Raw genomic sequence first — 25,407 nt, 5'->3', positions numbered from 1 at the left:
AACTGACCACTTCCCCGACTCCTTCATATTTTCTACAAAACCGGCTATTTTATTAACTCATAACACCGTCCCCCCCTGAGGCACTCGAGGCGGGCGCTCACCCCCCCCCGCCCCCCCCCGGGCACGCGGCCCTTCACGTCCCCCGCGCATGACATCACTCCCCCTCCCTCCCCCCCTTCCCTCTCCACCAACCAGCGGCGAGCTTAGTGCCATGCCGCCCGGCGGCCGCGCTTCCGCCACTCAGCGCCCTCCTTACAGGGGCCGGCCGCCGCCCCGCCCTCCCCTCCCTCCCTGGCGCGGCGGCGGAGGCGGAGCCGGCCCCGCGGCGGAGCCAAGATGGCGGCGCGTGGGTGAGCGCGGCGCGCCCGGAGCCTCCTCCCGCTGCCGTTGCTGCCCGGGGCCGCGCTCGCCTCCAGCCCCTCCGCCACAGCACCCCGGGGCCTCCGGGGAGCGGCCGCGAGCGCCCCGGGGCGAGCCCGGTAGGCGGCGGCGGCGGCGGCCCGGAGGCCGCGGTCCCTCCCCCCCCCCCCCTTTCCTCCGCCTCATTGTGTGCCCGGCCCCTGCCCGCCTCCCTCCGCCGGGGGGAGCCGCGGCGGCGGCGGCGGCGCGGACCATGACCTCCATCCACTTCGTGGTGCACCCGCTGCCGGGCACCGAGGACCAGCTCAATGACCGGTGAGGGCCGGGGGGGGGATAGGGGCGGGAGGGGAGCCCCGCAGGGCCTGGGGCCCGCCGGGAAGGGCCTCGCCGAGGCCTCCCCCGGGGCCCTCAGCCCCTTCCCGGGGGGTGCGGGGCCCTGCGCGGGCTCTCAGCGCTCTCTGCTTCTCCCCCCTCATCGTTTATTTATTTTTTTAATAATAAAGCGGGCCCCGCTGCCGCATCGCCGCTGCCCTGCGGCTCGGCGGGGGGAAGCCGGCGGCCAGCTCGGCTCGGGGAGGAAAGGCAGAGCCCAGGGGAAGCGGCCTGGGAGGAAACCGGGCTGCGAGGCCGCTCTCCTGCCCCGCTCGGTGCGGCGCTGACAGCGAGCGCTGCGGCTCTGCGCCTCTTCCCTGGGGTCTGCCCGGAGCGTGCGCTGCGCTTGAGAAGCGCCGCTGCTGCTCTTGGCCGTAAATCCTTTAGAAACGTGCGGATTTTCATTTCTTTTGAAGGTTGTGCATGGAAATAATCTATATTTTTAATCATCGCTGGGTAGAGATTATATATTTTACACTATAAAGAAACTGTATTTAATTTTTTCGATTGTCTTTTAGGTATATATAAAACTTTAAAAAGTGCACGCTCTTGCTTTCATATATATATATTTATATATATATTTATATATTACGTATAATATATTTATATATATATTATATATTTTGTGATCTTAATGGGTTTCAGGACAGGTCTGGGTCCAGTTCCCTTCCCCTGTTATTTGCAGTTTGGCTAAGGAAGAGTGATCTGTAGAGAAACGCTATTTAATCTTTACAAGTGTTTTTGGATATATATAATTTTTTAACGTGGACACTTTGGGTTATATTCTTAGGGATTTTTGTGATCTTACTGGGTTTCAGAATAGGTCAGGGTCCAGCTCACTTCCCCTGTTGTTTGCAGTTGGGGTTAGGACAAGTGACCCAGCTGTGCTGAGACAACTCTGTTAAGACACGGCAGAGGTTCGAGGGCATGCGACGAGGAAAATGGGTCATTGTAAAGATAAAACTCCTGCTGAACTGCATCACCCCTGCTCTTAAAAGAGGGAAAAGAAACTCGTAAGGATAAAATAGGTCCTGGACTTGAAGCATGTCAGCGTGGAGCATGTTTTTTTTTTTCCCTTAACCTGATGATGCATTTTGCAGGACCCCGCTTCCTTTGGGGAGGCCTGCCCATTCCTAAGGGATTGTTTGGCTTTCTCCACAGTAACGCGTTGGGATTTGGCATACATCTTCCTTTAGAGTGACAGGCTGAGAGGTGATGCTGTAGGAGGAGTTCTGCTGCTTCTTCATTGTGCTGGTTTGATTTAGGATAATGATCTGGGGCTTCAAACTTAAAAGGACCCCAGCGGTTTTTCTTTGTCTTTCTTCCTTTCTTTCTTTCCCTTTATTTTATATATTTTTTAATGTTGGTAGGCCCTTTCGAAAGCATTTGGCATGTAATTATCGTGCTTTGCTTGGAGTGAGAGAGCTCATCTGGCTTTTCTTTAATGTAACCCGTTTTCTTCACTTACTGTTAAACATGGTGTCCCTTCAGTCTCCGTAATGCTTCCTAATTTATTATTTTCTGTTTCTCGCCATTGCAGCAGCTTTTTTGATACAGGAAGCTTCATCAAGTGTGGTAATTAATAGAAGGAGAAGGCTGCAGAAGTGCCTTTAAGTAGTGACTTATTCTGAAAAAATCAAGCGGCCCCTCAATCTGAGCTGCAAGTCATAAATTTCTGCTTGGTAAACATCATTTCACGAGAAGCGTGGTAGCTGCGCACCAGAACTTGCAGGGCAGGGAAACGGGAACGGTTCAGAAATGGGGCTGAGGTGCCCGTGGACGTGCTGCAAATGCCAGCTCAATTCTATCAGCGTTGTTGCCTATTGCAGTTCTGTCAATAGAGATTAGGATCAGGACAGCTGAATGAATTTTCACATCATATACACATGGAAGTTGGAATCCTGGAACATCTCCAGTCTCTGTTTCTTTCCCTCCTTGCCCTCCGTAGGCTTTTTGAGGCCGCGCTGCAGGTCGTGGTCAGTATTCCCCATTGCTTTTTTTCTGTCTCCATTCAGCATGATAATTGCTGCTCAAAATCCGATTTTGGGGCTCTAGTTCTGCGTTGTGCGTGTTCATTAGGAGCGTGCATCGAACGTGGTCGGCCGTATTGCTTTCAGGAGTGCAGTAATCACATTTTAAAGCACAAGGGATTTATTAGTGCAGTCCTGGTGTGAGTTTTTATCCGAAAGTACTCGCTACACTTAGCAGGAATCAGTGTGGATGTCTGCAGTGGACAGGTTGTGTTTGGAAAGCACCCTTTTCTTCAAGTGCTGCTACACTCTTAAATGGCCTCCAAAACACGAGGAAGTAGCTGTTCTCAGTTTGATTTGGTGCAGTTTGTGTCGCTCCGTTCTGCAGTTTTTACTCTGTTTTCAGTGTCTCTAGTTACCCCTCTTACTCAGCAGCAACTCGGAGAGCAGCACAGCACTGAAGAGCAGAAGAAAAAGTAACTGTAGAACCGCGAATAATTGGGAAGGCTCCCAAACGCGGGCGCGCACTGTCGGAAAGTGCTTAACTAGTATTTTTGAGAACACTTAATGCTCTGCCTTAGTGGTAGTTATTAGACCTCTCTCAAATTACTTGAAGCAATGTTGGCTTCTCCGTGGTGCTCATCCAGATGTCTGGAAGCTAGGTGTGCTGGAGAAAGCTCACCGAGTCCAAGGTTATATTTACTCCTGAAGCTGTCTTAGATTTCACTTTTTGAAACGGGTAACAGGCTGAACTTTCGTTTTGGATGAGCTAAAGTAATTAAACCTTTTCCTCTAAGTTTATTTAGGAAGGTAGGCAACTTGGAGCTCTTCCCCTGAACCATTTCTCTGCAAAGTGAATATGAAAAGTTTAGTGGGAGAAATACCAGGTATGGCCTGCAGTAAGGCTCTGTGAAGTATTTGGGTTGTAAATAATTGCTGTCACCTCTGAAAAAGAGAAGCCCAGCTTCTACTGCAGTGTGTGTTAAATATATTTTATGGGTTATCCACCCCACTGCAGGTATGTTTCAGAGTTGGAGACTGTGCCTTGTAAAGGAAGCTTAACACCCAACTTCATCGATAGCTCTGTCTTAGAAAATGTTAGTTTTTTTTTTTTTTAATTTTTATGTTGGGTAGGAAGTGGGTGTAACCGCAGCCAATAACTATTTCGTGGCTGTTAGGAAACCTCCCAGGAGCAGCTCAACCTGCTGCTCTGTGGAACGGGAGCCGTGCTCCTCACGTTACGCTTCGTGGCTTTCCCTAGACGAACTCCCCGTTGGGGATGGGGCTTGTCTGGAGGCTTTGCTTTGTGTTTTTACCTGGCACTAAGAAAATTACCGTCAGCTAAGCCATTGAAGTGGTGGCACAGATAGGGGAAGATGTCATTTTTGAAGTGGTTATTATTGATGTATGGGTAATGTCCTTTCTTCCTTCCCCTGTGAAGATGAGCCCCGGTGAATGTGGTTAAAGAGGGAGTGTTTTGCAGTTCAGGTGAGTGGCACGCAGTCAGTTTTCTTGCAGTGGGCTGCGTGAAGCGAGTGATGTGACAAAGTTCACTCGCAGCTGCAGTGAGTGCCTGCCTGCAGTCGTGCTGGGGGAAGGAAGGGATCTCCTGCTCCTAAGGGAGTTTGTTTTGCCTTAGTATGTTCAGTGCCTTGCTCTGTTATTTGAACACTTCAGTTTAGGCATGGCCTAAAATAAGTAAAATTAGCTAGGGTGCTTTACATCCGTGTTAAAACCCTCTGACAACCAATTTCTACAGAAAAAGCACCTGGCGAGGACGCGTCCTTCTGGTCTGTGTCTCCTCGCTCACGTGCACGAAAGCATCATTGGCACGGTGATGGGTAAGAGAGCAGTGGCTGTGTGGGCTGCTGCTCCGGCCGATTCTTCCCCTTTCTTTGCCTTTCCTGATGAGCAAATCGGTTAAAAATCCCCAGCAGATGTTGCTGGACGGAGCTGGGGCAGGGCGTGGTGTGGTTCTGCGCGGGGAGCCAGCGGGGATGTGGAGCTGCTGTCCCGGCCCCGAACGCCTGCAGGAACTGCACGTGGGGAGGGAATGCGCCCGGTAACGAGGCTTTGGGTAGCCCACAGCTCCATCCTCTACACCCACCGGCCTCCTGGGAGACCCCGTCCTCTCCTGGCGAGGAGGCAGCCCCAGCATAAACTCCTCGTTGCTGCTCAGGGCTGGGGGAGAAGGGATCGACTGGCTTGGTTTGAAATAGAAAACCTCCAAGCTGCACGCGGCACTGCAGCCTTCTGTGCGCATACTTGTAGCTCAAGTGATTTACTTTGGCGTGCTTTAAACCGTTTCCTAATCTATTGTAGCAAAGCTGAAGTCAGCCCGCCTCAAACAGAGATGGATGGACTGAGGTTTGATTACAGGGAAACCATCGCTAACGTAGTACTTGGGTTCTGGGAGTTGGTTGCTCCATGAGACTTTAGGAACAGGAGATGTGCTGACTTATTTATTTTTTTTAAATGAAAGCTTTGAGGTGTGTCAAACGGTTTGTACCACCAACATGGTTCACACATTAAGAAGCAGGACATTAAGATTTCATCTCTTTATTTCTATGTTGTTATTTAAGGGTGATGATTTGGGAGGCTGAGCATCATTTTCAGTCCAATTTAGGATCTTCATTTATTAATCAATTTAATATCTTCTGTAGAAATTCTGCCTGCAGGTTTACTTTCTTAAATATGTGAGACCTTCTTCAATAGATCAGAATAAGAAATCCGAGATCAGACTTTTGTTTTTAGGCAGCTTGATTCTGATTTTGTTAATAAATAGAAACGTGGTTGCTTCTGCCCTCTGACTAATGGAACTTCTGTTAAAACAGCTCAAAAACTTTAAATTGCATATACACATACTTCCAAAGCCAATTTTTCACTAGCTGTTGAAAATTTTCCTATGAGCCAATTAACTTTTCGTATCTGATTGTCTGAGATTCCTTACCCATAGGCCAGCAGATGTTCCTGGGTGGGTGAGCATCAGAATAGATGGGTTTAAAAAAAAAAAAAAAAAAAAGAAGCATTTTTAAAAAGTGCTGTACGAGGGAGAGTAGGAGGGAAGAGGAAGCAGGATTGAGGTCCTTCCATTTTGAAAGCAGCGAGTTTATTTTGGCTACTGTAATGTGACACTGTACTGCGAGTGATCCGAGATGAGAGTGGCTGTGAGCGGTCACGAGGAATTTGGTAAAATAGCAATTGGGGCACAAACGTTGTCTCTTTTCCCTTTTCCCATCAGCTTTGGAGTTTGGGTATTTTTGTTGAATAGATTGATAATTAAGTAAGATTAATGGGATCACATCTGAATAGTTGTATTTTAAGGAGAGCAGTGCATGACAGCTGCAAGAAAACCTTTTTAACTCTTAGTTTTCTTTGGTATCAGTCAACAACATTTATGTTCTAGTTCTTTGATTACAGCTTTCAACCTGCAACAGCATACTTTTAGGGTAACTTTGGTACAGAATGTGTTTATTAAATACTACAAAAGTATTCTCAGTGGCAGCTAGAACAAGATGTCTGTCATAAATATGTAATTAAGCCATATGGCTTTAATCAGTGCATATTACATGTTCTTCCTTAAACTTTCTAAAGTTTGAGCAGATAACTGTTCAGTGCCCAATTACACCATGTCAGAAGTTACTTAACACTTGAGGGGAAAAAAAGAGGGATGTGCCTAATCGTGGCAGGCTTTGCAGGGTGCCAGAGCTCTGTTTTTACTGTTATGGCACGGTTAATTGTCCTTGGCTTAAATGAAGCGGGCTGCAGTCCGCATTTGAAAATTGCATCAAGAAGGGGAGGGGACTTCAAAGCAGCTTTGATTGCAGCGAGTGCACTGACGGCTGCCTAGGTAGTTAAATTTGCAAGGTGTTCCCTATAGAGAGTTCTGCCTTTTCCTGCATCCACTCAACGGCTGCTTTAACTGAGATAAAACCAGGCAGAAAAACTACTTGGGCTTCTCTGCTGCACAAATTTACGTCTTTTAAACTTAAATTCAGTGAAGCCCAGTAAAGTCTGGCTCTTAGTAACAACTTCACGTAGAAGACTGCAGCAGTAGGCACCTGTACGTGTCCTAGGGAGAACGTGGGAACAAGGCCTGGTTGCAGTGGCTGGAAGATTTTACATGGGGAGGGAACAGTTAGGAGAGAAAAGTATCGAGTTAAGCATGAAAATATAAATTTTCAAGGTGTTTTTGTGCTATACTGTGAGCCTGGCAGTGTAAGTGAGGATGGTCACAGCATTGATGAGGCTGCTACAGCAACAATTACCCAGCTTTCAGACCTTAAGCTCTTTGTTTTTCTTAGCGTAGTATTATTTTAATCATAATTTCTATACTCTTCAAAAGTCTTTGCTTTAAGAAAAAAAGTCAACCAATACTGCCTTTTTCTCTCTTACCCTTCCCCTCCAGGGAAAATTAACTGCTCTGTTTCAAATTAAAGAGCTCTTCTGTATCTTTGAGAGAGAACAGGTACTGCCTCGGTCACACAGAGGTATGAGATTTGCCAGTCCTACGCACTGCAGACATGCTGAAGAAGTGAGCAGAGGGTTGTAAGGTGGACACAGTGGGCATCCACGTTTCTGTAAAATAACTGGCTTGGATCCCGTTGAGGAGTGATGTAAGCACTGAATTTGCTGTCTTTGAGATCTTTGCCTACCTCTCGAAACTCTCATTGCCGCTGCCAGCAAAATTGGTGACAGTAAATGTTTCACCCTGTCTTCCAGAAAATCTTCGCTGCTGTGCCTTAAAGCGCAGCATGCTTTACAGTACTAAATCGTATCGGTACAGAAAAGCTCTGAGTGTGAACTTGCCACCCATTTTCAACACCCCAGCAAGATTTTGTTGCAGTGCTAAAAATGCTCTTTAACACAGCATTCTGTGTTTTGTCTCATCGCCTATTTTTGTCATCCCGAGCCCATTAATGTTACGCCATAAGGTGTCTCTTGGAGGCTTCTCAAATAATTCGCATCCCAAAAGAGGTTACATGCTTGTTCTCTGCAATTTTATTTTGGGCAGCTTTTCTTCTCCGGTAAGCCAGTTACTACCTTGTATCAGAGAAGATGTTCTGAAATAGCTCCGCTCCTTTGTGTTTCTGATTTAACTTTACAGTATGGCATTTTCATAAAGAATGTGGTCTAAAAACTGAAAACATTCAGCTGATTAATGCTATTTTGGAAGGCGGCCGTGTTGGAGCTACGAACTGTCACTGCTGTTTTATTGCCAGCCGCGAGGTCTGCCAGCTCCATTTGTGACATCGGTAATGCAACTCAACAGATGAGAGTACGGAGGCTGCTGGGGGGGTTCACAATCCTAAGAAATTGATGTCTTCAGACAAAAAAAAAAAAAAAACGAAAAAAGAAAAAAAAAAAAAACAACAAAACAAAACCCCAAAACATTAGAGGGGGTGTGTGTTTTGTTTGGTTGTGTGGGGGCTGTTCTTTTTTTTTCTTTCACACACTCTCATCAGCATTGTGGATATTTAGAAATATCTTGAGTATTCTGGGATGATGATACCCGTACAGCTGCACTTTGCCAATTCGCTAGAAAATAGCCCCAAAAGAAACTTGGGTGCTCTGTGCGCAGGGTTTTGTGGCATTGCTTTCTGCAGCGTGTTTGCCATCATCTCTAGCTCAAGCTGGATTCTCATTTTTGTCTTTTTTCATGCTGTGTAGAAGTAGTAGTGGACTGGTTCAAGCCAAGCCTGTGTTAAAACAGCATTTTTTCTCAAAGATGTCCCTCATTTTTTTTCAAGATGGATCTTAAATATATGGACTCTGACATAGACTTACGGACAAATATTTCTGCTACGCTGTTTTTTACCAAAAATGTGACTGAAAAATAGTTACCCATGTGAATGTAGTTGAATGAGAGACCTAAACCTTACTCTTTCATCTTGCAAAATAATTTTGCTTGAACATATCTCAGTGTTTATTCTTTCACTTACAACATGGCATTCTGCTTTTCTCTGTCCATCCTGGAAATGATCAGAGATGCATTTATTTTCTAACTAGTAAATATCCATAAGGGTTCTTGGAAAAAAGGACTTCCTGCTTTTAATACTTTTCTTGAAAAAAAGCTTTTCATAGAACTAGGTTGCTGTCTGACCTTTAATGACGAAGATCTGTCTCTTAAGGTTGTCAAAACTCTTGTGTTCAGCTTTGACCATACTTAAAATCATAATAATTACAGTGTCTGTCTCCCCTTCACCCACTTACTTATGCAGTTTGCTGACTTTGGCAAAACCTATCTCCAGAACAGGGATGTAAAGGACCTGAATAACACTCCAGTGATGCAAACCTTGCTGTTGTGGGGTCAGATCAGGTAGGCAGAGCACACCGTGCCTGGGATTGCCCTGTGCTGGCTGGGCAGGAGCAGCCGGAGCGTTGTTTCGTTCCCCTGTGGCTCAGCATCGGGCAGGTCTGTTACCTGAAATAGTATGGCCGCAGGCAAAACGTGAAGTAGGAGGTACCCAGCGTGCTGCTTCAGGAGCTCTCGCAGGGGAACCAAAATGCTGGTTAGGCTGAGGGGAAGCACCTGGAGTTTTGTGGCTGCGGTACAGACAGATGGAGAAGAGCAAATCTGTTTTCAGCAGTGGAAAAAAATTAAAAAAAGGTATTGTGAGGAGCTCCGCACCTCAAAAGCTGGGTTTTCTTTTGAGTTATTTTGCCTACGGTGTGCATCTGACAGCGATTTGGCTCTTGTTTTTCTGGCATGGTGCTTGCTTTCTATTCCCTTTGCCAGGTCTCGTTCTGTTCCTACCTAAATCAAAGACACAGTGACTGAGGGGAAGGTTTTGAAGTTGCGTGTTTGGTAGAAGAAAGTACAGCGTGAGGAGAGCTTCATGGTTTTTAAAGGCAGTTTTTAGCAACTTGGGAATGCAACGTGCAGGTCCTGCTGTGGCACCAGAGTTTTGGCTGAAGGTTTTAGGCCTTCAAGTATGAGGAATTGGCAAGTAAAGGACTGGACTTGCTAAATTGTCCTTCCATAGCGCTACAACTAGCCAAGACAAAAAGTACTTAAAAATTCATCAAATTTTTACCTTATTTTTTTTGTTTTTTTTAGCATTTGAATGTCCTTATCAAAAGCCATTCATTGTCTGACATTGCACATAGTGATCATGGCTTCAAAAAGCTTAATGCAAGGGTGCAGAGATCATGACTTGGGTTCCCACAGAAGCCACAAGTGGGCCCAGAAGCTGGCTGTGCTGGTTTTAAGCCTCCATGGTGGTAAATACGCAGCCCCTGTGGTGGCTCATAAGGAACTCCTGAAGGACCTTTAGCAATCTAACACCACCAGACACAAAAAAATCCTAGTATTTTACACTAACCAGGTATTTATTTTGGGTAGCTTCCTGGCCATGTGTTGGTAGGCAGCAGTTGCACGTTTCTGAACGTTTCAATACTGCCTCCTGCTATTTAAAGTGGATGTTTTTCAAGTATCCTTGAATTAAACCGTGAGGTTCTGAATTCCCACTCCACATTGTACTGTCACGGCAGGATTTGCTTGCTGAAATGACGGGTAACTGAATAGTTTACAGCTTGCATTGCCCTAAGATGGGGAGCTCACACCCAGCTGATGGAGTTGCTTCGGTGGTTGAGCTTTTAATGGCCTTCTGGCTGAGGAAAAGGCCTCGTGCTAAATGTTAAACAGAAATTCGGAGCAACTACGGGGACTTTATGCAAGTGAACAGAGCCTGGCAACGTGAAACGATGACCTGATGCATTCTACAGGAGACAACAGATTTCTGTCTTGTGTTGCCTGAATCCACACCCCATGTTTTTGGAAGTCTGCTGTCACTGAATTTGCCTCAATCCGATGTTATTCCTTCTCCTGTAGCGTGAGTCTTTCCTTTTTTTACCCCCACAGAAACTCCCAGGCATCGAGGCAACCTGCAGATCGATGTCTACTTCCCTACAAAGTCCTCTGAATACCGTACTAAATACCAACACCTGTAGGTGTGCAGCTCCTGTCAGGATCTTACCACTTCTGATTTCTTTCTGTTTGTATTTGGTCTTTTTATTACAGCTGTTTGCAGAAGGGGGCCGTGCTGGGCCGTAGCTATTTTAGGGCAGGGGTGTTTGCTTATTGAAGAAGTGTGACTGACCTTCTGCTCCTCTCGAGCTAGTTTATGGCCGTGCTTTGCACTTTTTGCAGTTATTTTTCGGAAGGTCATGTTCTCAGGTGTCACATCAATGATAAATATGAGGAAAGGGGCTAAGTAGATTTGAACTAGAGGAACTGGTCAGTCACATCCAGGCAACTCATCATTAATCAGAGGCATTGAGTTCAGGCAAACCTGTGCTGCTTCTCACAAGTCCAACAGGTGGCTGTTCCCTGGTCCTACTGGAGGGTTTTTTCTCGGTAGAGTAACTCCATCTGGGTATCTTAGTACCCATGAGTATTTTTGTTCTGTCTAAATGCTACTTCTCAAATGGTTCTCACACTCCTCAGTGTATTTTTTTTTTTTCCCCTCTAAGCCACTGTCCTTACAGGGATTTGCCCCTACAGCAAAATGAGAACTCCTGGCTTTTCAGTGACAAAATCATCCTGCTGATGATTGATCCTTCAAGTGTCCTGAAAGGAAAAACTCCTTACAATCCCAGGGTGGCTGAGGCCAGCAGGGCCCTCTGGAGTCACCCGGTGCCACCCGTGCCCAAGCAGGGGCACCCAGAGCAGGGTGCCCAGCACCACGTCCAGGCGGCTGCTGAAGGGCTCCAAGGAGGAGACCCCACAGCCTCTGGGCAGCCTGTGCCAGGGCTCCGTCACCCGCACAGCACAGAAGGGCTCCTGGTGCTCAGGGGGAGCCTCCTGGGGGCCAGGTTGTGCCCAGGGCCTCCTGTCCTGGCACTGGGCACCACTACACACAGCCTGGCTCTGTCAGAGATTTACAGACAGTGATGAGATCCCCTGGGCCTCCTCTTCTCCAGGCTGAACAGTCCCAGCTCTCAGCCTCTCCTCACAGGAGGGGGGCTCCAGGCCCTCCATTGGGCTGTCCTTAGTGTGTCCGTGTCTCTCTTGCACTGAGGGAGCCCAGCGCTGGGCACAGCACTCGAGGTGTGACATCCCCAGTGCTAACTAGAGGAGAAGGATCCCTTCTTGACCTCCTGGCACCGTTCCTCCTAATTACGCACTGCTGGCCCCTGTTCAACTTGGTGCCCCCCAGGATCCTCAGGTCCTTTTCTGTCAATCTGCTTTCCCGCAGCATGGCCCCCAGCGAGTATTGCTGCCTGGGGTTGTTTCTGTTCCCCAGGTGCAGGACTCTGCACTTCTCGTTGAACATCCTGAGGTTCCTGTCAGCCCATCTCCAGCCTGCCGAGGCCCCTCTGGGTGACAGCATCACCTGTGGTGTATCTGCCCCCTCCTCCCCCCAGATTTCTGCCCTCAGCAGAGTTGCTTCCCGGTGGTGTTGCAGGGACCTCAGAGGGAGTGATTTACTCGCTGTTTGCCACATTAGCTTTCTGTTAGTGCTTACTGACTCAGCGCCGTGTGGTACCATTGTTCCAGGGCGGGTTATTAAACCATCAGCACTGCCTTTATCCATCAAACTGACAGTCCTGGATAATCAGGTTTGGGAGCCATTTTCTGTAAGGCCCCGGAGACAGAATACAGACTAGCTGTTAGCCGGGCCCCTCGGCAGCCTTGTTTTCTTCCTGCTTGTGGCAGTGACCAGCGCTGGATGACAGAAGGATTACGAAAAGACACCCAGTGATGCTTTTCTGCATGATAACAGTTTGTGTGGTAACAATTTGCAGCTCGGAGGTTTCCTGAGCAGTACGCAATGGCTGAGTGCTTCTCTCGTTTCTGGGAGTGGAGCGAGGACAGCGGAACCGCACATGGTCTGTGCTGCAGCCGATTACTGTGAGTGGCACAACTTTGGTGTCTGATGGCTTTATTTCAGTGATCCGGGGTCGGTCCCTGCCTTCGCACCACTGCTCTGCCACCCCCTTGCTCCTTGGTGGAGATCTTTCACCCTTATTTCTTCTGTGCCATGAGTAGGGCATTTGGTACGGGAACTGTGGCAGGCTGCCTCTTTATGAAGCTGCAGCGTTTCAGAGATTTGGTGTGGCAATCAGGGCTACGTTAATTCAATTTTGCATTCCTCTACTTGGAGGGGTTCATCACACCCATTAGTTTAGATGTCCCTTTCCTTTTCCTCCTCTAACCCTTGCTGTCACCACGTGGCGCTGAGGTTAGGGAAGCCCTTACAGTGTGGCCCTGCCTGATATCTTAACCTTGTTCAGAGTGCATGAAGAGCTTTTTATGGCTGTAAAGGAGCAACTTCAGGAAAGAAAATCCAAGAGAATCGTCTGAATACCATGTCTGGGGCTCTGCAGCGCTCCTCGCCAAGTACAGAAAGGCTTCCTTCTTTCTGGAGACATGCAGCATGTTCACATCTTCTTTTACATCTCTGTAGTTAAATCCTTTGTTTGGGTTGTTGCGCTTCAGTGATTTTTACTGTGTGCTCTTTAAAGACCTAGCTGACATTTAAAAATTTAGTTGGAAGCTGCAAAGTCAAGTGGAAAGCAGCTTGCTTTATGGCAGCAAAGAAATTCATCTCTGAGACGGTGGAATTTATTTTCATTCTTTTAAATAGATGGGCCAAAAGCACTATTATTTGAGTAAAACCACAAAACATGCAGATTAGATACCAGCACCTAGAAATATTTTTTGTTGCTGTTATTCAACAGCAAATAAGCTTTTGAGGGGAAAACTATGCAAATCTTCCTACAGTTACCAGGTGAGATTTCTGTTTACAGTGCACCATGCTTTTATGCTACTTGCCAGCAGATTTTCAGTGAGGATAGAAAATGTAGGTGTGTGTTTCTTCTTGTGACTGAGCTTTCTGACACATTGAACAATTCTGAGGTTTTAGAGCAGTAAAAGTCCTGCTTATTTCCTCTGGCGGGTTTGTGGTGCTGTGAGCTGTTCCTGGTGTGCTGGAAGTGCTCGTGAAGGATGAGTATTCCCGGAGGGTGACTGGCCAGGTACATCCTTTGGAAGCTGAGCATGGTGAACACGTGCCCTGGAAGTCTACAGTGTCTTAATAAATAAACTTCTTGGACAGCCTGCCTAATTTAAAACAGAAAACTTCCATTCTTACAAATTGGATTGAAGTTGTGAAACAGCGTTTTGCTAATGTGGTGGATTTTAAGCGCTTGTTTGAGTAGGCTGAAATCGCTTTGAAGTGTTCAGTGTTCCTGTAAAGCACTCAGTGCTTTGGATTGAGTTTGCTCTTCAGCTCTCTTCCATTTCTGAGCTTTACTTGGCTTCATACAGCAAGACAAGGCAGAAGGATGGCTCGTTAGATAAACTCTCAAAGTGTAAGTAAGTGGACTTGGAGAGAAATAACACCTTCTGATGCGTGGATCTGCTACTTGTGAAGTCTGAGCTCTTGTAATCCTGATCTGGAGCCTCTTTGATTTTGTAGTTAGAGCACAGCTCCTTTCTTTTCTCATCAGTTCGGAGAAGCTCTAGCTGCTAAAATTGAAATAAAAGAAATCCCTTTTGGGCTCGAGCTCTGATAAATTGACTTGTTTCTTCTCACAACTGATTTTGCATGAATTTTGGTTGGGATACTTACAGAACGTGTTTGTTAACACAGAAGCCATCATCACTGAACTTTTTGTCTAGTGTTTTTCCCCCAAAATCCGCTTGTAAGCGAAATATGTGGTGCTTCCGACTTTATCCTTTGAAATGGTTTAATTGCCTTTAATGAGTTTTTTTTAAAAGCTTAACCTCTCCGGCCATTCACATCAGAGATGAGTTTTTAACCGCAGAAAGAAACCGAATAAAAGCTCTCAGTGTTGGCATTCCTTAATGCAAGAATTGATTGAATTGGCTCTGCCTTTGTTTCTTCTTCTGGTGCATCGTCAGTAGGAATTATCGAATCCCATTGTCAAGATCAGCCTGATCTTAAAGGCAGGTCTAGTATTTGTCCTGCAGAGGACCTGCAGCACAATATCATGCAAGGAGACAGGGATAGCTGCAGGAAACATTTCTTTTTTTTTAAAAAAAAAAATATTTAGAATTTTTATTTGCCCAAACTTATTCTCTGCACAGTATGTATGAACACATCTTTCTGCTTTACTCGTTTTTTTCAGCTGGTTTAATTCAGTGACTGTGGTGTTAGCACAGATACTGGTGGCAGCACGAGTGAGGAGGATGGGGATGAATGGAGCAGCTCAGCAGGAACAGCACCAAACTGCTCCTTTTAGTCATGCTCTGTGTCAAGTTTGAGTCTGGATCTTCAGGCCTCAAAGCCATACTTGGTAACTGCTGTTACAGCAGCTGTGTAAGAGATGGATGGATTTCTGCAAGTTTGGTACTTCCAGTATTGTAGCATATAACCTTCTCTGCTCCCCCTGTAGATGTTGACAGCAGCCTCTTCTCAATAATGCCCCATCTCTTGATCTGTGTTGCAGGTAGACCTACTCCCTTCAGACAGGCATCACTGAGTTTCACAGAGTGCACAGCTCTCAGCTTTCGGAGTGTGCTGATTCCCTGACACTTCATTAATAAGTAGCAATGTGATTTCTTACAAATTCAAAAATTTGTCTTTTTCTGTCGCAAAGGCTGAGCATGACTAAAACTCAGATAAGGAAGCTTTAAATGTTGCTCGTAGACCAGCCTAGTACCGATTCCAGTGCAGTGCTGCCTTGTTTGCTGCCAGCTTTCCTTACAGTCAGTGCAGTGACCTTAAAGGTAGGTTTTCCCACTCATGTTGGCTAAGAGGAGTAGTGTTAATGGAAAACTGCTCCAGATTCCTGGGGAACTGTTAGGTAACACAGTTAAGACGTGAAGCTTCAGGGATATTTAACCTTTGTATTATGCAGCAGACCCTGCTGGCTTCACAGAGCCTTACAGTGTGCTGTGGGCTACATAACATTCATCTTTGGGATTTCATTTGGTGTTCTTCCACAATAACTCACTCTTACGGGGTACCTTCTGTACCTATTGCATGTGAAGCTTGTGGTCTGTATCTTCCTTTTGTGGGTGGCCTTCAAAGAACCGTAATACTTTCCTGTGTGAAGTAGCTGTGGCTGCAAATGCGGATGGTAAAATGCCTCCTTACAGACAGCAGCGTGGCTGGGATAGCCAAGGCTGGCTCTAAGCACGTTCACCCCCTTCCTGCTCTCTTTTCACAGTGGTCTTTTCGCCTTGTGCTTGTATCAGAGTTATTTCCATCGATATCAATTGTCTAATTACAAAGGGGATGCTGATCAAGATGATCTGTGAAACACTAGGATAAACCTGGCAAAAACAAGATAGGATTTTATTTACTTTATTAGGAAGATCTTTCTTTATTCACAGGGTTCATCTCTTGATTTAGTCTCTATAATACAAATATTCTTGCTAAATTTGGAAGCTGTTCAGGGGCTTTTTCAGATCCCTTCTCACGTTCGGGAAGACGGGAGCCAGAGTTTCCCCTTTTATTATGAGGGGATCTTTGCTGCTCTGAGATGATCTTTTCTAAGGCAGCGAGTGATAAAGGCAGAAGTTACACTGCTGGTTTCTACTTTTGGACACTGCACCCTCTAAGCAGATGTGGGTTGGCCAGATTTCAGGTTCTGATCGTCTGTTTGGTGAGATACCTTAAAAGTGAGTTGGAAGTACTTTGGGAAAGACAGATTCCCTCTTGGTAAAGATGATGCTTTAGGTAACGCTATATAAGGTAGTGAATCTTCTTTAATTTATTTTTCTACTTGTCAGAGTTCGTTGTTTGTCCATTTTTGTGCTGTCTTTTGTGCATATTTTTCAATCTCGTATGTTTTGAGGAACTTACTGTCCTGTTTTTGGCTCTGATGTGCTGTATACTTGGATTCTTTAGAAAATGGTAATCGTGTCTGCTGTGGAATAGTGTATTGAAACTTAGTACAAGGAAACGTATCTACAACTAATACTCATGGCTTCATCTGTTTAGTTTGTGTGTAAAGTTGTAAACGGTTGTAACAGGGCACCTTGTTTGGTGGCGAGTTGCAAAACACAAAAAATGCAAGAAAATATGGGTGTTGTAGCAAGGTAGCAGATGGAAGGGTAAAACTCTAAAATAAAATAAAACCTCAAACAAAAACTTGACTTGAAGCTGAACACCGTCCATTTGTGATGTTGTCTCCCAACATCAGGTAGAATTTAGATCAAGCTTGATTAAATCTGGTGGTAAGTGGTTGCCACAATGCTCTTTCAGTCCCCTGCTGTAGTGTCATGAATGTTGGCTGTTAATAGTTAAATCTGGGATTAGATGTTCAGTTTAATCAATGCGTTATATGTTGAAGTATCCTTACCAAACAAAATTGTGTTGTAAATGTGCCAGCTAAGTGGATGTTTTATACAATAGAGGCTTCATTTCTTGTTTCTTTTTTTTTTTTTTTCCAGATTAAGGGAAGTTTCAGAGAAGCTGAACAAATATAATTTAAACAGGTAAGACGTATTACGTGATGCTGCATGTAATTTAGGAAAGGGTGATTTTAATAATGCCAACAGGAATTAGGACTGTTATGGAAATAGCCTTAGAAAGCCTAGGTACTTGTAGTAAAGTTCAGAATCACAGAATTGTAGGGGCTGGAAGGGACCTCCAGAGATCATTGGGTCCAACCCCCTGCCAAAGCAGGTTCCTCAGAGCAGGCTGCTCAGGTAGGTATCCAGATGGGCCTTGAATATCTTCAGAGAAGGAGACTCCAAAACCTCCCTGGGCAGCCTGTCCCAGTGCTCCGTCACCCTCACCGTATGCTTCACATAGAAGAAAATGTTAAGTTTTCAGTTATGATATATTAAATTATTAAATACCCTCCGTATTAAATGGCTAAGTTAAAGTGTGTCCCCTATTGCTTATTGATGATCAAATTAAATGATAATTCTCTCAACTGTTAAGGTTTTGTTTTGCAATTCCTGTGATTAATGACTGGAAAGACAACATAGAAAAAACACATGCTTCATCTGATGTACGTGTTTAGTCATTCTTGAATGTTTTTCTATCAGTAACCATCACTGCTATAATTGTTCCTTCCATGTGCCGCTTGTTTGTTTGTTTCTGGACCTGAAAAGTTTAAAAATGTTATATGTTGCTCACTTTTTGTTTTCAGCCACCCCCCGTTGAATGTATTGGAACAGGCTACTATTAAACAGTGTGTGGTGGGACCAAATCATGCTGCATTTCTTCTTGAGGTAAATTACTCAAAAATTTGTTCAAATAACAAACTTAAAACCATACAGTTAAAAGTAATTCTTTAAAAATCAAATCGATAAACTTTCTTGAGCAACCAAGGACATGTTTTTGCATGTATTTTTTTTCTGTAACTGTCTTGCAATTTCAGTTTTGGACACTTGGTTTTCTTGTTTTTAAATACAGGATGGTAGAGTCTGCAGGATTGGTTTTTCAGTTCAGCCAGACAGATTGGAATTGGGTAAACCTGATAATAATGATGGGTAAGAAACTCTTTTCTTCATATTAAATCATTCCTTTGAACTGGATAAGCAGCTTGGCTGCTTTTTTGTTTTTGTTTTGTTTTTAAACTAGATTGCCTTTGGAATGGGTACTTTGAGTAAATGCATAATAGTTATGGTGATGCAGCCAAACAGCCTAGCTTGACAAACTGGTGTAGGGAATAAATACTAGATGTGGCTCTAAAACAAGTGAGACAGGATGTCTTTAACTTAAAGAAACAAACAAACCGCACCAAAAATAATAATCATGGAAAGAAACTGTCTTAAAGCGTTAAGCCCCACGTAGAATCCACTCTGAAAGTGGTCTTGTCTGGAAAGGCTTACTTTTTAGATGCATTTTCTTCAGCCCAGGTAAGTCCTCTTTAATAGGGCTATTTAACATATTTGGATGTAAAATGTTGCTTAATATCAAAGGAGCAAACTCATGCTCAGGTCTGCAGATAGAACAACTGGCAATTACGTTTTGTACATATACACTAACTGAAAGCTTAGCACAGTGGCTATCTCAATTACTAATTAGGTTAATGTGTACTTGCAACTGTGCTGTTACGGGTTGCTGATGTACGTACAATCTGTTAGACATGCTTTCCATTTTCTTTTCTCAGCGTACCTCTTAATATACAGTTAGATTAGTTTGGAGTATTCCCCAAGGGTGTTGCTTAAGCTGGTATGTTACCAGACTGAGTCCCTGAGAATTTAGACCTGGGATTCCAGGTTTTGTTCTTAACCCATTTGGGATTGTTTTGTGACTGATTTACCATCTTTTACTTTCAGTTCAAAGTTGAGCAGTGGCTCAGGGGCAGGAAGGACATCCAGGCCAGGCAGGACTAGTGACTCCCCATGGTTTCTGTCTGGTTCTGAAACTCTGGGCAGACTGGCAGGCAACACCCTTGGGTAAGTTTTGATAGGATTGAGGCTGCAATCTGTTTGTTCCATATTTGAGTATATGTGTATACACATATATAAATTGTATGCAGTATGTATAAGGGAACGTATAATTACAGCAGTTGTTTAGGTAGGGTATAATAAAAAACCTTGGTTAAAATCAGATATGCAAGTGACCCTTGAGGACCTAGGATATGGAGCGTTCTTCATGTATGTGTGGAGAATAACTTTGTTTTGGCTGTGTTGTCCTCTTCTGAATGTTTTTTAGTTACTTGATTTTGAAAAGCAGTTTTTTTGGAGGGACACTATCAATTTAAACTATCTAATAGGATAGTGGCATCAAGTAAAATGAGTACTTGTGCAGGTAGTCTTCATTATGTATACTTACGGGCTCTATGTATTCATTTTTTTGCTTTCTTCTCCTCTGCCCCAAATAATATGCTGGTTTGTGTTACTTGGGGTCTTACACATAGTAATAGGAAGGAAACATTTCAAAAAGTTGTCATTCAGAACCTATAAAATTTTCTATACGCTAGATATACTATACAGACTCAACATTTTATCATTAGCTTTAAAATTGATGGTGTCCCTTCATATAGCAATGTAAATTGATCTTCTTTACATAATCACTATGAATTTGTTATGTGCTTTTATAAGAAGTTGAACGTGTTTTTCAAAGGTTCCTAGCCACAGTAAGGAGACTTGCTGTTAGAAACTGTATTTTCTGCATGTGAATGTTTTGTTAAAGGGAACTACACCTCTTCCTTCAAAGCGAATTTCTTGTTTGTTACCACATAAGCTGATTTCACTGAGGGTTCAGTTGCCTGAAAGATATCCTGTACCCCAACTTCCTGTGAAACCTGGGCATCTGAACCTAAATCTGTTTGCTGAACTTCAAAGGCAAATTGGTACTGTCATGTTCAAAAACCTGCTGTCAAAAGTGTAGGGTTTTCTCCTCAGACTAGGAATGTGCTGAGTTTTTTGTCTGAGCAGAACGAGTTAAAGTCACTTGAAGCTATGTGCTCAGGAGACCAACCCTGGAGAGTTCTTAAGTTCTTTCCCTTGCATGTTTTAGAACTCCCCAAACTCAGAGTAACAGCAGATAGTCTGTCTGCTCTGCTAAATGAAGGGAGTACTTGCTGTAATAATCTGAATCGGAAAATGTGCCAATGGTGGAATCCTTAGATCACATCATGGGATTTGGAAGATTGCTTTCATGCTAGTGGGCAGTGAAGAGATGTGAAAAAATGGTAGATAAGCAGAAAGATTTCAGTTCTCTTTGTATTTATTTTAGGTTTAGGGAGCTTCAGTAGGAATAGCTGTGTCCCAATGATTTATTTTATTTTCTCCATAGATCTTTGAAAATCTAGATCTGTTAAGCTAAAGTTGTATAACAAAGTTAGAATATTTCAGGCGAATTTAAGTCCCCTTGAAAGGAGTCCAGATGAAAAGAAAGCTTTTGTAAACACAAGGGAAGTACGTTTTATGAAGACAACATTTTTGTATTGAGGTTGATTGGTAGATTTCCAAACTCTCAAAAGGTGCTCACCTCTCAAAGAGGTGAAGGAATGAAGCCTTTCCCTTTTAGGGCTATTAAATACTTCACCTTTTTTTCTTCAAGTTTTCTTGCAGTTTTAACCACATTTTAATTAGCTTTTAGTTACACTAAAAATAACATCTGAAAATGGCAATGTGTTAAGTCAGTGGGTTTCTCTAGATCTGATCTCACTTGAGGTAGTAAAATGCACAGTTAGTATAGTGTGAATTTAAAGAAAATGTTTTTGTGATAACTCTTAATTATTAAATTAGGACACACTTGGAATATTTGAGTTATATTTATAGAGTTTTAACTGTTAAAGCTCTCATGTCTGTCACTGACAGTTTATAACTTAATACAGATACTTCTCTCTACTTTAAGTGTTAAAATCTAGTATGTAAGCTTTTCTTTAAACCCCCATCTTCCATGCTGAGAGTTGAATTGGAAACTTTTGTGTAGGAAGAACTCTTCCCTCAGCCCCCTTTCGCGCCTTTAGAAGCTAGTTTATTTTAAGTAAAATATCCCTCCCCCCCACTACTATCTATTTTTGTGGGCTCTTTTTCTATCTGATCAGACAAGATTTTTTTTGCTGAAGCCTTCATTGTATTACTTAGCGTCTTGTATTGGGCTATTGTCTGTGTGGTTGCTGGCTAGAGTCCTGAAAATGCAGATGTCTGACAGGGCCTCATCTTAGGTGGATGCTTGAGTAGTTCTGTAACCGTATGGTTCTTGTCAGAAGAAAAGAGCAGGATGCTAGTAATTAACTTAAACTATAAAATGTGAGACAATTATTTTTACCTAATTAGCTTTTGTATCTACAGGTGACATACTTTTAATGTGAATTTTAGATACTGTTTTGAAGAACATACCTACTGACTCACTGAAATTAAAAAAGCTGCTTGTTCAGTCAGTTTATGCATGCCTTTGCAGCGCAGGGGATGCTGATTTCACCAATAGCCATAGGCCCAAAGTAGAGTATCTCAGAAGTTTATCAATTAACCTGGTGTTCATATTACTAGTTTTGAGAGAGACTTTCATAGCATTTGCCTATGAAGTCAATCTCTTGTATTTTTCAGAGACTGTCTACAAGTTATTCTTAATAAAACTGATGCCATATTTCTTGAAATCTCCCCAAATACGCTGCTATAAAGTACATGCTTCTCTCTAAATCTTTTTAGAAGTCGCTGGAGTTCAGGGGTCGGTGGAAGTGGAGGAGGATCTTCTGGTAGATCATCTGCTGGAGCTCGAGATTCTCGAAGGCAGACCAGAGTTATACGCACAGGACGAGATAGAGGATCTGGACTGCTGGGGAGTCAACCACAACCAGTGATTCCAGCATCAGTCATTCCAGAGGAACTCATTTCACAGGTATGTGAGCTAGACTCTTCTTGTTTTCAAAAATATGGACAGGAAAGTGCTTTAATAGTACTGCATTTTCTCCACGGAATAATGGTGTAGGTTTGAAAAGATGGACTTCTTCTAGTTGAATTGCTTTTATTCTGAAATGCGTAATGTGAATGATAGGCTACTTTTGGATATTGGAATTCTTGTTTCCCAGACTCCCACTGAGGCGAGGTGTATGTTCAGTCTTGATGAGAAATGCAGCGTGTTGTTCATTTGCAGTTAAAAGATGTAGTGAGAAGGTCAAATATTTGAGAATCGTACCAAGCATGTAGATGATAAAGTTAAGTTTCTTAAGGGAGTGTAAGGAAGGAGGAGCAGATTGGCTTTTTTTTTTTTTCCTTGTTGGATAAAAGGAGATACCCATTTTAGATTGAAATGAAGGACACTAAACATAATTAATCTGTTAAAAATACTAAAACATTTTCTTCATGGACACCTCCACTTAATTTTTTAGTTAAATGTAACATGATTTTCAGGTTCTGCTTTTACATCTTAATGCGCTAAAGCCTGGATAAACTGATAGACTTCATGTTGTGTGATATGTGATGCAGTAGTTTGTTGAAACAACTCTGTTTCAAGGAAAATGTAATGAATGTATTTAAATTCTTAGTTCAAACCAAGTTGCTGGCCTACATGTAGAATACAGATGCTAGTTACTAGGCTGAAGATAATCCTCTCACGTGCTTTGAGTGGCCTATAGCATAGCTGGCACAAGATAGGAGCTAGCAGCCTTGGTATCTACAGATACACCAGTGACAGAGTGGCTTCCTGTCTCTCTTTGAATTCCGAACTTAGTAAAAGCCGGGAGATTTTCACAGAAAGTTTCTTTTGTGTTTGCAGTTTTCTAATAAAAACTTAAATGTTGCAGAAACCACTGAAGGTGAGCCTTTAGAAACAGGATGATGAGAAAAACAGGGGAAATGGCTACCTCTTTAAGGACAGTGGAAAGAGAAACTAGTGTCAAAAAGACAGGGTTGGAGGTCTAGTTTTGGAATAACAGTTGATGGCAGAATTCTGACATATTTAAACACTTCTATAGAAAAAATAAGCAAAATCCATTTTTGAGAATATTCTGTTTACCTAGTGCATTGAGCATTTCAGGAAGTAGTTTCTAAGGTGACCCATAAGGAAGTTCAACACCAAAGTCAGAGTCCAGTAAGCCTAACTTGAACTGAGAGGAAGTTAAATATCCAGTACAAGATACTGAGAAAATTCAACGTGAGCCTTTGTTTGTATGCTCTTTGATTGACCTCTGCAGAATTGATAGTAGCTCTATTGATTTTATTAGACTTCCTTTAGTGTTAAGTATCCTTATATTAGGAATGGTGTTTGGTGAGCTGAAAATGACTAGTGATCTATTCTGCTTTGACAGGCACAAGTTGTTTTACAAGGAAAGTCCAGAAGTATTATCATTCGGGAACTCCAGCGAACAAATCTTGATGTAAACCTTGCTGTAAATAATTTGTTGAGTCGTGATGATGAAGATGGAGATGATGGGGATGACACAGCAAGTGAATCATATCTTCCTGGAGGTTTGTATCCTGCAAATTTTGATAAGGAAATGTCAATGTGTCCTTATTTTCCTGTATTTAAACACTCACAGCGTGCTCTGTGCTGTGCAAGGTATGCAGCGAAGACTTCCTTAATTGTAGGAGCAAAGTCTAAAGATGCAGAAAACAAAAGATACACTGGGATGTTTCGAGGTATTAGGTTAGGCATTAATAACTGTTCATTCTGTGGGTGGCAAGAAATTGAATTTAGTTATTTTTTTAGGATTCCAGGCTTTGTAACATCAGCATTACTGACGTCTGTATTTTGTTTCTCAGTGAGTTGCTGAGACTGCTGTGTGGCTTGCTCATAGAAGCTAATTCTGAAACCTTCCAGTCACTTCAGTCACTTGCATGTTTGTTGTTTTTTTTACCACTAACATATATTCCTAAGATACAGCAGTTTTTAGAGCAAAAGTTAGGCTGCTTTTTTTTTTTTTTTTTTTAAAACCAAAATTTAAGTTAGGGCAAAATGGTTTACAGTTACAGTTAGACTAAGAATTTATTCTTTGTCTCAAGTACCCCCTATAAATGCTGGAGTATTCTGGCAATGCAGGTATAATGCTGTAATCGAAGTCCAGTTGTTCTCGGAATATTGTTTGCCCCATGAAATCGATTTTTAGGGAAGACTTTGAGTCTTCTTTTGCATTGGCCAAATGATTTAGGTAATCTGACTTTTCTTGTTGAGTAAACATATTTGAAAGCACAGCAGCCAAATCTAATGTTTGTATTAGATGCACTGCATGATAAGAACACATCTAAACTCTGACTACATACTAGTTTTTCTTTTTGTGTGTCAAAATGACATTTTGGTATTTCTCTAATAGATATTTTTTCTGCTCATCTGGTTCACCAGGAAGGTTCATGGGCTTCCTCCATCTTTATCTTGTCAATCACATGATTAGACAAAGGTTTTTTGTTCTGCAGCAAAGGCTTTGTAATTCATTTGTCTCTTGGCTTTAGTTGCATCAGTCAAGCTTCTTTGTTTTGCTGTAGGATCAAGAATCCTCTGGTGAAAAATCCTTAATATGAGTCTTGATTTTAGTGATCAGTTTTATAGCAGTAGATGCATTGGAAGAATTAAATTCTCTCAACTCTTTGCATGTATTCAAAGCAGGAGTTCTTACTCTAAGCATACCAGAGCGTGTTCCTACAGAGCTTGCCTTCAGAAGGCAATTCACTGTTAGTCATTCACAGTGAAAGTTCCTTTTAACTGTACTAACCAGCTTCCTTACAGCATTAACTGTTCTCTTAATACCTCTTGGGATCATAGGAATCAGTTAACAGGGACTGTCTGACAACCTGTGGCTAGTAGCTTTTATTAGAAGGTTCCTGCACTGCGCTCTGTCTCTTGTATTTGAGATGATAGCTTGAACGCAGACTTACACTGTCTTCAGTAAACAACTTTGTCCTTGGCTTTATTTAGAAGGCTTCTCACCTGTTTAGGCTGATCTTTCCTACAAGAGATCACAACCTACTGTTTTTCCCCTTTACCCACAGAGGAACTGGGCTATCTTTTCTCCAGTTTTTGTGAGAAAAGGGGTAGAAATGACAACTGAAATGAAACTTGACATGTCTTAGCCCCTGTCTGTCTGCAAAGATGTAATTCACAGTTTGTAGAACGTGCTGTGCCTTCTGTGTCTGTCTTAACTTATTTGACTTCTACAGGCAAAAATAACTAAGCTTGTTGTGCAGAAATGGATTTACTTCATAACTGAATGTGATCAAAACATTTGGAGAAGTCTAGCTGAATACTGATCAGTGCTGTCACGACTCTACTGTTGGTATATTAAATAGTACAGATTACCAACCCTTACTTGTATCACATAATCATGCAGGCTAGATTTCAAGAGAACCTGATAGCTGGAGAACCTTGCATGTAGCTCTATGGAA

The 25,407-nt window shown here is 43.1% G+C and overlaps 1 protein-coding gene across 10 annotated transcripts in view; it reads left to right on the top strand.

The window, feature by feature from the left end:
* Positions 1 to 331: 331 nt before the first annotated feature.
* The window catches only part of UBR5 (ubiquitin protein ligase E3 component n-recognin 5), an 82,081-nt gene continuing 57,005 nt past the window's right edge, over positions 332 to 25,407 (top strand). For 9 of the 10 annotated variants that reach the window (XM_082753136.1, XM_082753142.1, XM_082753139.1 and 6 more), the window contains exons 1-7: positions 332 to 675; positions 17,074 to 17,118; positions 17,781 to 17,862; positions 18,047 to 18,123; positions 18,916 to 19,035; positions 21,742 to 21,931; positions 23,340 to 23,499. In XM_082753136.1, the coding sequence (XP_082609262.1) occupies positions 614 to 675; positions 17,074 to 17,118; positions 17,781 to 17,862; positions 18,047 to 18,123; positions 18,916 to 19,035; positions 21,742 to 21,931; positions 23,340 to 23,499 (736 nt within the window). In that variant the 5' untranslated portion in view covers positions 332 to 613. The remainder of the gene's footprint in view (positions 676 to 17,073; positions 17,119 to 17,780; positions 17,863 to 18,046; positions 18,124 to 18,915; positions 19,036 to 21,741; positions 21,932 to 23,339; positions 23,500 to 25,407) is intronic. The other variant, XM_082753143.1, reaches the window with a different exon arrangement.

The sequence above is a fragment of the Aythya marila genome, assembly GCF_965140915.1.
Source record: "Aythya marila genome assembly, chromosome: 2".
Classification (NCBI taxonomy): Eukaryota; Metazoa; Chordata; class Aves; order Anseriformes; family Anatidae; genus Aythya; species Aythya marila.
This window is presented reverse-complemented; position numbering and strand designations above follow the sequence as displayed.